At 35.8% G+C, this 14,159-nt stretch overlaps 1 protein-coding gene across 1 annotated transcript; it reads right to left on the bottom strand.

The window, feature by feature from the left end:
* Positions 1 to 6,608: 6,608 nt before the first annotated feature.
* On the bottom strand, positions 6,609 to 8,996 carry LOC108477958 (uncharacterized). Its single transcript, XM_017780417.1, has 5 exons — positions 8,608 to 8,996; positions 8,148 to 8,283; positions 7,887 to 7,982; positions 7,618 to 7,752; positions 6,609 to 7,037 (listed from the first exon to the last, which is right to left on the bottom strand). The coding sequence occupies exons 1-5, from the start codon at positions 8,994 to 8,996 to the stop codon at positions 6,609 to 6,611; spliced, it is 1,185 nt and encodes a 394-aa protein (XP_017635906.1).
* Between the last annotated feature and the right edge of the window lie 5,163 nt (positions 8,997 to 14,159).

Genomic DNA, 14,159 nt, shown 5'->3' with positions numbered 1-14,159 from the left:
GCACACATAATATAAAACTAGTTAATTCCTATCAAGAAACCTTGATTCCTCTGTTAACTACTCTCACACCCACTCGTTAATCTCCCTAGAGACTTAACCTTTCGTGGATCTATATGTCATAACTCTTAGATTTAATTTAAACATGTAAAAGAATACAAATAAATTGAAGTAAGAGAAAGGGTAAGAAATTGCTCATTTGATTGAACTGAATGTGCTTGGAGTTGTGTAATCTCTTGATAGCTATCTAATCTTGATGTTTACAAAAGAATAATGAAATTATTGGATATGGTACCCTGAGTGTAGTATATTCGTTTGTAAACCTGTAATTTTTTTGAATAGATTAATTAATAAAATAAATTCATTAATTACTATTAATATACTTTGTATTATTGTCCTCAAATGGTTTTTGCACACAAAGAAAAATGGAAGCAAATGTTGCTCATTGGTTGCCTAATTTTTAACTAATACTAAGCAGTATTACGTGGTCGGATCGTAATACAAAAAGACAACTTGTTTTAGTAGACAAACCTAAACATGTCCTTAGTCTAATAAAAAATGAGCAAACCGATTGACAGACTAATATGTCGTCTATCAAGTCCAATTAAAGAGATGTCTTGTCTTGGGCATTGAAGTGAATTACTCTCAGAAGATAGAGACATAGGTGTGACTGACTGGACTGACAGTACATCGGACAGGACCCAAGCTAAATAGATTCTGAATTCGTTTATGGATTTATTAACTTGTGGCATTCATAGTGTGGCATACCTAAATCCTGAGTGGATGACGAACTATGTATGCGTGACTCGTACACTTTGATGTAAGTAAAAGACTGAGTTCGAAAAGATAAGGAATTGAAAGCTGGTGTGTTGGGTGTACGACTTTTGTAGTATGTAGTGTCATTCACAATAGTGGAATTCATAGCTCGAGACATGGGTAAGTGACATCCTCTCATTGGCATTACATGGTTGATGAAAAGTAAATATGACTATGGGTTTTTCGTCTTTGTGATGAATGACTTAATTACTATTCGATAGTAATTTATTTTTCATTAAGGAAGATGTAATGATTACCATGAGATAAAATAAGATCATATTGGGAGAACGAATTTTATCACAAAGAGATCAAGGATATCCTATAAGGGTAAAACACTTATAACAAAGTCATTAGATGAGCACTGAATAGTTGCTTTCGTAATGGTATGTCATTGGGGACAGTTTAGTCACCATACTATAGTTGAATGACTTAATGACTAAATGAGTTTACAATTAATAGGAAAAAAATCAGAACTTATTTATGAACCATTTGAGCTCAATCAGTCCCTCCGCTAGCTCGTTGAAACTAGAAATGAATTGTGAGTTTGAATAGAAATGAACAAAATGAATAGGAAAATAGAAATGGAAAACATTCATGAATGATTGTGATTTTTTCCAAAATAGAAAAATGGAATCATTTGGAAATTAATGTAGGTTTTCAAAAATGGAAATGGGTTACTTAAAAATGATTAGAAGAATGAGTTTATATTTTTGAGCTGTTTTGAAGCCCAAAAATGAAAATAAACCATTCCATCACAATGAACATGTTGAGTTATGAAATATTGAACATATTTTCTTGAAATTTTACCAATGGTAAAATCGTCAAAAATTTTACCGAGGGTAAAATTGTCAAAATTTTAGTGGGGGTAAAATAGGAATGAGAAAATTTTTAATATAGAATATTAAAGTTTATTTTGGGAAATAGAAAAACCGAATTAGGTTGAATCACTTTACAAAGTACTAAGTCAAAAGGCCCAAAAGGTACTCGTAATTAGACCTGATGTGAGAGAGGCCCAAAACCCCCCTATATATCATGAAAGGGGTGAAAACCCTAGTAGGAATAATAGGGTGTATCGTCCACTCCCCTCTTACTCTAAGTAGGAAGTTGTTTTTTCTATTTGAAATAAACCACTACAACTCAACAAGGGTTCTATTTCTCTTCCTATAAATAAATGACACCAGTAGAGCTATTAACACAACTTTAAGAGATTGTTACTTTATCGAAAATAGAGAGAATTTATTCTCAACTATCAAATATATTTTTCTAGAATAATAATTTTACTGGTTTCTATTAAGAAAAGAGAATTTTTCGTTTTCACCCAAATAAAAGAGAATTTTTCTAGTTTTATGTTTCGATTCAATTAGTTCGAGCCCACACTCGAAGCAGTTCGTGGTACGAGAATAGCATATAAAATCATTCGGTTGAAAGCCAAGAACAACGAATTCCCACTAAGTCGAAAACACATGTATGAATTTGGTTAGGGTTTATTGCTATAAATATCACAAACCGGGTCAATTTTTAAAATTTTAATATTTCGCTGTGCAAGAAAACCGTATTCAAATCGAGATTTTTCATACAAAAATAAACTTGCTGAATACTTTAATAGAAAAGACTTCGGTTCAAACTGAGCCTAGTCGAAAAGAACAAAGTATTTAGAAACTGAAAAGAAAACGAAATAAAACCAAAATCTACTAACTATGACTCCTAAAGGCTTGCTTACGTATTAGGAATAACCTTTCTATTTATAAGGATGTTTAAAAATTCTAATTAAGTTTATTACAAGCCATAATCTTGGAAATTATTAATTGCACAAATGATTTTAGCCTTGTCGATTCTTGCCTCCCACATTCAAACTTGTGTCACGACACAGCCAAGGTGTGTTGCGGCACAACACCAATATATTAGACTTGGAGTTCCAGATTCATGTGTTGTATCTTGGGAAACTTGATGTGTCGCGACATGAAACCACCAAGGTGTGTCGTGACAAGACACCAATATATTGGACTTGGAGTTCTAATTTCATGTGTTGTATCTTGGGAAACTTGTGCTACACTCGAGTCTCGTCCATTACACAGTTGGGCTACTAAATAAAAATCAAGCACACTTAATTAAAAATATTAAAACTACCTAAGGCTTGTATTGGCCTAATAGGTCAACAAACATCAATTCTTGTGTAAAAACATTTATTTTTCACATAATTAAATCTAAACTATGAAAGCTGAAAATGCAATAATTAAATATAAAATGACCAAAAAATAAACTCCTTAAGTGTCGAAATGTACTAAAACTACCACCACATTTGGCAGCACGTTAGTGCCCTCTTTAATTTGGTTCAATCTTCCAATCTGGTACTTGAGTCTAGCAACGTAAATGTCTAACATGCCAGGACATGTAGGCCATTTTTATTATGTAACATGTCACATTTTTGCAAGAAAAAAAATGAAAAAAGACAAAGAAAAAAACAAATCAATTCAAGGGGCTTTGAAATAATTTTACTATTTTTTCTTTTCCAAGGAAAAATATCTTTATTAAAATCATTACTAACATGAATCTCTTCTTAATATCAATTTTTTTTTCTTTTTCATGTCATATATTTAATCCTATATTTTCTTTCTCTATTATCTTATCATTTTAAAAAACCTAAATCCTTTCCTATAAAACTCATATGTAAAAGAAAAAGAAGAAGTTTTAGCCTTTTTACTTTCCTTTTTATCTTAGTGTTTATTTCCTTTGTTTTGTCTCAATCATCTATAACTGTACCAGCTCCTCTTCTCTCACTCTTACTCAATACATTGACCTCAACTGTCGCCTCCCGTTACTCTTCCTCTTCCTCCCAATCATTGCCTTAGTTCTCCCTCATTAAGGTTAGTTAACTTTATTGTAACATCTTATACCCGGCCTAGACGATAAGGCCTAATTTGGGAAGCTACCTCAAATATTTCTCAAAACACAATATCGAAATTTAAATCTTTAAGCCAATCTAACAGAAATTAGCAAATGTAGAGCATAATACATCACTTATACTCTTAAAATACCTTATGTCCTGAAATTATTGAAAGTAAGCTAACAAAGCTAATAACACTAAAACAGAAAGGGGTATGACCAAGCTCACGATCCCTTGAATCGATCAAGTCTATGATTTACCTGTAATTCAGTCAGCAGAAGAAATAAGTTGGTGATTTCCTAAAAAAATAATTATATATTAAATATATTTAGTTTAGAACTATTAAGGTCCTAATATTCGATTTCAGAGTCAGATCTAGAAGGCAGCTCATTCAATTTAATAGATCATAGCACTTCAAACAGATGGTAAGTCAGGCTATTCTCAAAAATAAAACATATGCAATTTTCCTATTTCCCACCTGCTACACACCATCTCCGACCAACTCAACACACCAATTAAGGTATTAAATACCCATCCAACCTTACACACCACACAGTGTCGGTATGACACGTTCTGATAGTTGCAGACTAACTGCCAAGTCAGAATATAAATACCAATGGCTTAACCAACGTCTCAGAATAGAATACTTCCTCATTTACTCAATCCCACCTAATGCAAATGCAATTCAAATAACACTTAATACAGAGTTGTACATGACCACTCAGATACAGTTAATGTCCATATCGAATAATTCAATATCAGTAACAGTTACCATATGTAATATACAATAGATCTCTCAGTATTCAGTCTCAGATCACGAAATCATAGCTTATACAGTTTTATTCAGAACATACAGACCCTGCAAAAGACCTGCAATTGTTTCAAACGACGCATATTGCCCGAGGGAAAAATCTAATTTCTGAGTCACACGCCCATGTGGTTTCACACGACCTAAATGGCTGGCCCGTGTGGCTCCACACGTCTTGGTACATGCCCATGTGCATGCTCGTGTGTCTCATACGATCTGATGCACACCCGTGTAGTCCTAAATCGCAAACAATAAGTCACACAGCTTGGACACACTCCCGTGTCTCTGGCTCATGTGGTCTCTACGAAAAAACAACGAGTTACACGGTTTACTACATGACTTGGCACACGACCGTGTGGTGCACATAGCCTACCATATAGCCTAGCACACGACCGTATAGCGTCGACAACCATTTTTTTTGGCATCTAAAATTCGTAAAAGATCGGGTTTTTGGTATGCACCTAAAGTAGTTTTAATCCAGGAAAAATGTAAAGAAATCCTGAATCCTAAATTAGCCAACAAGAATCAATCAATCGACTAAAACAACGAAATTCACACAATTTAACACTTACTGAACTATGTCGAAAACTTTGGCAAAAAACCTCTAACGAAACTGACACTTACTAGTGAATCAACAACACCCGCTCGAATTAGCCTACTGGAAAATACTACTTCTGACTCACGTGCCTAAAACAAAGAAACTAGGACCATTTAACGAAGAGCTTTCAACCCACTAACACGAAACTATTTCGACAGTACGAAACTATTGTTTCTTAGAATTCATAACAGAACTACACAAGTAACTTTTAATTGATATCATGGAAATTGTACTTACCCGACCAGAACAGTAGATAAGGAATAGAAAGTTCGACGACTAATAAAAGAAAGTAAAAGAGAAACAAGAAAAATGAAAAAGAAAAAGAAATTGAGGAAGGAAGAATAGAAGAGGAAACAATAAAATTTAATGTTTTAACCACCAATCAGAATTCTGACAATAAGAAAAAATATTCCCTAACGCATACTCGAACAGAAGACCTAAAAGTATACAAAAGTTTAACTATTGAACCGCTAGGCTCATCGTTGACACAAATTTACTCAAAATTAAGCTTAAGTCAAAAATTCAAATATAAAGGTTAGTTTAGAATAAAATAGCAAAGCTTTCTAAAAACGTGACTCGAACTCCTGACCTTGAACACATAAGTAGAGTACATAACCACAAAAACATATATTCATTTACTCTAGCATTTCTTAGTCAAACAATCAAAGTTTGGGGTGTTACAACTCTCTCCCCCTAAAGAAATTCCGGCCTTGAAATTTACTTGACTCAAACAGATACGGGTATTATTAACAAATCAAATCTTCGGGTTCCCAAGTGGCTTCCTCAGTGTCATGATTCCACCATAGCACCTTAACAAGAGGGACTATTTTCTTTCTCAATACCTTGACACCTCACTCTAGAATCTGAACTGGTTCCTCTTTAAAAGTTGGATCCAGTCATACATCAATCTCCTCAATAGGGGCAATGTGCGATGGGTCAAATTGATATCGTCTAAATATTGAGACGTGGAATACATCATAAATTCAGTCCAACTTTGGTGGTAATTCTAGCTGATATGCAATAGGTCTGACATGTTTAAGAATTTGATAAGGTCTAATGAACCTTGGGCTCAACTTGTCCTTACATCCAAACTGGAAAACCTTTTTCCAAGGAGACACTTTCAGAAACACGTGGTCACCTACAGAAAATTCAATATCTTTTCTACTTAAATCTGTATATGATTTCTGTAGGTCAAAAGCAGTCTTAAGTCGATCTTCAATCAGCTCAACAGTATTCTTGGTCCCAGAAACTAGCTCGGGACCCAAAACTTTACGTTCACATAACTCAATCCAACACAGATGAGTATGGCACCTACGACTATATAGAGCCTTGTAAGGTGTCATCTGAATACTAGACTAAAAGTTGTTATTGTACGCTAACTCAGCCAACGGTAGATAATCCTCCCCAACTGCCTTGAAAATCAATCACATAACACTGAAGCATATCCTCCAGAATCTAAATAACCTATTTAGACTGCCTAGGTGATATGCTGTACTGAAATCCAATCAAGTGTCTAGCGCCTTATGAAGCTTCTTCCAAAATTGAGAAGTAAAATGTGGATCTCTGTCTGCAATGATTAAGACCGACACCTTGTGCAGTCTTACGATTTCAGAAACATACAGCTTAGTGAGATTCTGCAATGAGTAATCTGTCTTGATAGGAACGACATGAGTGAACTTGGTCAACCGATTAACGATAACCCAAACTGAGTCCTTCTTAGTGGGTGTCAAAGGCAACCCACTCACAAAGTCTATCGTTACTCGCTTCCACTTCCACAGAGGAATCTTAATTGGTTGAAGCAGACTAGAAGGCAACTGATGTTTGGCTTTCACCTTCTGACATGTCAGATAGTGCGATACAAGGGTAGTCACTTCTCGTTTCAGCCCAGGCCACCAATAAAGTTCTTGGAGGTCCTGATACATTTTATTTCCCACCTGGATGCATAGCATATGGACTACCATGAGCTTCCTATAGAATTGTTCGTCTCAACTCTTTGTCGTTAGGCACACAAATCTGACCCCTGAAATAGAAAACCTTATTGATGTTCAAACTAAAATTTAAAGTTTCACTCGAATCAATCTGTCACAAACGTTGAACTAAAAACTTATCACTCAACTATTTATCTCGAATCCGTTTGAATTAGGTGGGTTTAAATTGTAGTTCAGCTAGTAGACTCTCATCCTCGAACAAACTTAGATGAGTGAACATCACTCTCAAGTCGGTCATTGCTCTACCGCTAAAAGCATCGGCCACTACATTCGTCTTACTGAAATGATACTCTATCGTGCAATCATAATCCTTAAGAAACTCAACCTATCTACGCTGCCTAAGATTTAACTCCTTTTGAGTTAGCAGATATTTGAAGCTCTTGTGATTAGTGTAAATGATATACCTCTCACCATATAGATAATGCCTCCAGATTTTCAAAGCAAATACGACAGCAGTAAGCTCAAGATCGTGTGTAGGATAGTTACCTTTATGCAACTTAAGTTGTCAAGATGCATTAGTTACGACCTTGCCACTCAGCATCAAGACACATCCCAAACTGACGTGGGATGCATCATTGTACACCATGAACTCCCAACCCGGCTTAGGCTGAACCAAAACAGGAGCTTGTGTCAGAACAGACTTGAGTTTTTCGAAGCTTGACTGTTACATGTCAAACCAAATAAACGGGGTGTTCATACACAATAGCCTAGTTAGAGGGGACGCAATCAGTGAAAATCCCTCAACAAATCTCCAGTGTAACCATCTAAGCCCAGAAAATTCTAAAGTTTAGGCACATTTTTCAACTGTTTCCACTCGACTACATCTTCAATTTTCTTAGGATCAACTCGAATCCTTTCTGCAATCACCACATACCCCAGAAAAGAAACCTCCTATAACCAGAACTCACACTTACTAAATTTGGCATACAAATTATTTTCATGGAGTGTTTGCAAAATGATACGAATGTGCTCATCGTGGTCAATCACAGTATTGGAATAATTCAGGATATCGTCAATAAAAACTATAACAAATCGATCCAAATACGGTTGAAATACCTGGTTTATTAAATCCATAAATGTAGCCAGAGTGTTTGTCAAACTGAAAGGCATAACCAAGAACTCGTAATGTCCATAACAAGTCTTGAAAGTGGTCTTGTACATATTAGTCTCCTTAACCTTGAGCTGATGGTAACTAGAATGAAGGTCAATTTTAAAAAACACTTATACTTTACGAAATTGATTGAATAAATCATCAATCACCTGTAGTGGATACTTATTCTTTACTATCAACTTATTCAGCTGATGATAATTTATACACATTCTCATTGTACCATATTTCTTTTTGACAAAAAATACTGGTACTCCCCAAAGAGACACACTCGGTCTAATAAACCCTCAATCGAGAAGTTCATAGAACTTTACTTTTAACTTTGTTAGTTCCTTCGTTGCCATACGATAGGGTGAAATAGACACAGGAGTAGTACCTGGTAGCAGATCAATACCAAATTCAACTTACCTATCTAGAGGTACCTTGGGCAACTTCTCAGAAAAGACATCTGGGAAGCCCCTCACAGTATAAATATCCCTTACAGAAAGCTTTGCAGAAGTAGAATCAGACACGAAGGCAAGGTATGCCTCGCAACTTTTCTTGACTAGCTTTTCAACTACAATGGCGGAGATTACGTTGGAGAGGTAATCCCTAGGCTCACCAATCATAACAATCTCACTATTCTTATCAGTTCTCAGAGTAACCCTCTTAGAGGCACAATCTAGACTGACTCGATGTTCCATGAACCAATCCATTCCTAGAATCAGATCAAACTCACCAAAAGGCAACTCGATTAATTCAGTCAAAAATACCACACCCTGAATCTCTAATGGAACCCATCTATATACCTTATCCATCCTAACTGACTAACCCAAAGGACTAATTACAGAAAATTCCCTAGTAGTAGTCTTAACGGATATACCCACTTTTACAGAAACAATACTAGCTATATATGAGTGAGTAGAACTTATATCAATCAGTTAAAAATATGGAACACAATAAATAAAAAACATACTCGCTACAACGTCGGTATCGCAATTGTCCTCACGGCTTCTCGCCGCATAAACTAGTGCAGGCTGTCATGCCTCAGTTTGACCTACGCCTCTACCAGAATCTTTACCACCCCTGACCATACAACAGCCCTTAGGTGGTTGTTGAGCTAGTCTCGGAGGCTGAATGAAACCCGACATTAGAGTTTGTGAAGTAACGAGCACCTGATTTGATCGACGAGGGCAATCTCGCACACAAGAGCATCGGCCCACATCAGAGGCAAGCTCCCAATTTCCTCTAGCACTCGCTCAGATGGTGCCTCTTGCAATCACAACAAAGCTGAATCTTAGTCGCTGCAGCCAGTGCCTCGATCTCGTAGGACCATATAATCTCACCCATTTCTTACGGCGCTGTCCAGAACTAAAGAGACCCGAATACCTCTTTACTTACACAGATCTCTCTCGGTCTCATCTCTCGTGCTCATTGTGTTTTACCTCCTCCATTATCTTAGCCTTGTCAACCAAACCTGCAAAAATCCATTCCCTCTGAGGAGCTATCAGAACTCGCAAATCGTAACGCATAACCTCCTCAAACTTCACACTCTTTCCATAATCAGATGCAACTAAAGCTCGAGCATACTTGTTCAATATCAGAAACTCGACCTCATGCCCAGCCACAGATCTCTCAACCTGAACCAAATTCATGAACTCATGTCAGCGACCCTCCATGTAACTCACCCCTATATACTTACTTTGGAAGGTAGTATTAAAGTAATCCCAATTAACCTGTTCGGGTTGAGCACCCTACTCAACCGCCAGCCACCACTGATAGGCTCCATCTCGAAGTAAGGATATAACACCTCTCAATTTCTAAGTTGGAGTATAATTAATATTGGTCATAATATGCTCAGTAGCCTCTAGCTAATACTCCGCTACGGTAGGGGCAACTCTAATGACACCCCTAAACAACTCAGCACCATTCAAAATGAGTCACTCAATAATCAACCCTCAGCCTCTAAATCCAGAATGAGTCTCCGCTACCCTTTCTAAAGCTTGACTCATAGCTTGAAACAGTGTGTCATCCTTAACTATCGGAGTTTGAGACCCAATCTCAATAATAAGAGTGCCAATAGTCTCGTTGGTCTTCAGATTTGGCGTACTACCCATAGAGGATGACTCTGCTTGAACTCCTCCTCGACGCTCACAGCGTCCGTGAGAACCATGTCCACGACTACCATGAAAACTCATACTATCAGTTTATCTATAATATCAAAAGTGTGTAGATCAGTTCAGAGTTTTTATCACAATTCTCATGCCAGTTCATATCAAAATAGTTAACCTAACAATAGTCCAATCACTACAATGTCTCAATGAATCACTATAACGAAATAAAAATAATTACAGGTTCAGTGTCGAAGGCTCAATCATTTATAAAATCAGTTTTCATAATGACTCAGATAGTTTATTTTCATTTAAACACCTTTTTGACACAAAATAGGAGCCTAGATCATAGCCCGAGTGTTGCCAACCTGGCTCTAATACTACTAAATGTAACACATCATACTTGGCTTAGACAATAAGGGAAAATTGGGAAGCTACCTTGAATATTTCTCAAAACACAATATCAAAATTTAAATCTTTAAGCCAATCTAGCAGAAATTAACAAATGCAGAGCATAATACATCACATATACTCTTAAAATACCTTACGTTCTGAAATTATTGAAAGTAAGTTAACAAAGCTAATAACACTAAAACAGATAAGGGGTATGGCCAAGCTCACAATCTGTCAAACCAATCAAGTCTGTGATTTACCTATAAGTCAGCAGAAGAAGTAAGTTAGTGATTTCCTAAAAAATAATTATATATTCAACAGATTTAGGTTAGAACCGATAAGGTCCCAATTTTCGATTTTAGAGTCAGATCTAGAAGGCAGCTCATTATGTTTAACAGATCATAACAGTTCATATAGACAGTAAGTCAGGCTATTCTCAGAGGCAGAACATATCAGAATATATGCAGTTTTCCTATTTTCCACCCGCTACATACCATCTTCGACCAACCCAACACACCAATTAAGGTATTAAATACTTGTCTAACCCTACACACTACACAGTGTCGGTATGACACGTTCCAATAGTTGCAGACTAACTGCCAGATCAAAATATAAAGCAACTTAGTGTCTATTTCCTTTGTTTTGTCTCAAACATCTATAATTGTATCAACTCCTCTCCTCTCACTCTTACTCAATACATTGACCTTAACTGTCACCTCCCGTTACTCTTCCTCTTCCTCCCAATCATTGCCTTAGTTCTCCCTCATCAAGGCTAGTTAACTTTTTTGCAACAACCCATACCCGGCCTAGACGATACGGCCTAATTAGGGAAGCTACCTTAAATATTTCTTAAAACACAATACCGAAATTAAATCTTTAAGCCAATCTAGCAAAAATTAGCAAATGCAAAGCATAATACATCACTTATACTCTTAAAATAGCTTATGTCCAAAAATTATTGAAAGTAAGCTAAAAAAGTTGATAACATTAAAACAAATAAGGGGTATGTCCAAGCTTACGATCCATTAAATCGATCAAGTCTATGATTTACTTATTATTCAGTCAGCAGAAGAAATAAGTTGCTGATTTCCTAAAACAATAATTATATATTCAACATATTTAGTTTAGAACCGATAAGGTCCCAATATTCAATTTCAAAGTCAGATCCAGAAGGCAACTCATTCAGTTTAATAGATAGAAGGTAAGTCAGGCTATTCTCAAAGATAGAACATATAAGAATATATACAGTTTTCCTATTTCCCATCCGCTACACACCATTTCCAACTAACCTAACACCAATTAGGATATTAAATACCCATCCAACCTTATACACCACACAATGTAGGTATGACACATTCCGATAGTTGGAAACTAACTATTAGATCAAAATATAAATATCAGTGGTTTAACCACCGTCTCAAAATAGAATACTTCCTCTTTTACTCAATCCTAGTCGATGCAAATGCAGATTCAAATAACATTTAATATAGAGTCGTACACGACCACTCAGATACAGTTAATGTCCATACCGAATAATTCAATATCAGTAACAGTTACCATATGCAATATACAAAAGATCTCTCAGTATTCAGTCTCAGATCACAAAATCATAGCTTATACATCTCCATTTAGTATATACAGACCCTACAAAAGGTTTGCAGTCGTTTCAAACGATGCATATTGCTCGAGGGAAAAATCTAATTTCTAGGCGACACACTCGTTTGGTTTCACATAGCTTAAATGGCTGGCCCATGTGGCTCCACATGACCTGGCGCACGTCTTTGTGCATGCTAATGTGTCACACACAGCTTAACACACACCCATTTCGTCTGCCTGTGTAACATCCTAAATTAGAGCTTAGTTAGAAAAATGGTTTTGAGACCACAAATTCAAAGTAAAAATAATTATTTTATGATTCTTATGAGGTCTATGATATGATTTCATGCTTGTGTGAAAATTTCATGAAGAAATTCTATTGATAAAGTGTCCAATTTGACATTTAAGACTAAATTGCAAAAGCTGCAAAATGTGAGTTCTAGAAGCTTTAAGTATGAAATTGCCATGGATTATTAATTAGAGCTCCTTAAATATCAATTTTCCTGATTCCTATAATTATGGAAAAAAAATGGGCATGAATAGGAAAATTTTGAAAGAAATGCTTTAAAGGTATTTTCGTCATTTGGTTAATAAAAGAATAAAAAAGGAAAAATGAAGCAAAATTTGCTCATCTTCTTCAAGTTACGGCTGAAACTTTAAATCTCTCTATAGCTAGGGTTTCTTCACATTCCAAGTTTGATTGTAAGTCAATCCTAGCCTCGTTTTTAATATTCTTTACATTTTTTAAGTTGTCATCAACCGATCTAGTTATTTCTACCATTATTTTGAGTTAGAGTTCGTGTTCAAAAAATTAACCATGTGCGCCATTCATGTATTTTGATGTTTAATGGAGGAATATGAAAGTTTGATGTGTGTTTAACATCTTTTACTAAGTGATTTTTTATGAAAATGCATGAAAATGACCTATTTGTAAAAGATGCAAAATGAGTAGTAAGATGTATTTTTTAACGAGAAAAGTGGGCTGCTATGAGCATGTTATAAGTTTCACTAGGCTTGGGTAACAAAGAAAATAAACACATTTTATTTTACGAGCCTAGGGGCTAATTTGTAATTATGTGAAAGTTTAGAGGCAAAATTGTAAATTTTCCAAAGAATAATTTATGGACTGATTTGAACAATGTGATAATTAAATAAGTGAAATTTTCTATTATATATTAAGAAAAATGGAGTCTGGACTTAAACCGAGGAAAGAACAAAGTTTTGGACAAAATCAAATAGTTAGCCATATTTTGGTACTAAGGTAAGTTCCTGTGTAAATAATGCAACATTATATTATTAGGTTTTTAATGTTTTAATATTGCATGAATTGTGTTATTGTCTTTATGGATTTAATTAATGATGACTCGATGACGATTCGACGAAGTTTGATATCTCGAAACCCCGTTTGAACCCTAGGAATAGTTAGGACACAAATGTCATGACATTAGGGTTATGTACGATCCCATGTAAGACCATGTCTAGGACATGGCTTTGGCATCGATATGTAATTTTGTGTAAGACCATAGTTGGGCTATCGGTACCGATATGTGATACCATGTAAGACCAAGTATGGGACATGACATTGGCATCGATCTATGATCCCATGTAAGACCATGTCTGGGACATGGCATTGGCAACGATATGAGATCCCATGTAAGACCATATCCAGGATATGGCATTGGCATCCTACCATGTGTATGGGAGTTCCCGAGTATCCTTTAGTATTCCAAGTGGTTCAATAGGTAATCCAATGATTATGTCAAAGAGATGACAAGGTATGATCATGTTGAAAGGGTACAAGTACGTACACAAAGCTCATAAACATTGAGATTATGAATCGATGAGACCTCGAAAGAAGTGAATGAATGAATTATGATCATG

This window comes from Gossypium arboreum, chromosome 12 (assembly GCF_025698485.1).
Source record: "Gossypium arboreum isolate Shixiya-1 chromosome 12, ASM2569848v2, whole genome shotgun sequence".
In the NCBI taxonomy this organism is placed as follows: domain Eukaryota; kingdom Viridiplantae; phylum Streptophyta; class Magnoliopsida; order Malvales; family Malvaceae; genus Gossypium; species Gossypium arboreum.
The sequence above is the reverse complement of the archived record's forward strand: the minus strand, read 5'-3'. Positions and strand labels throughout refer to the sequence as shown.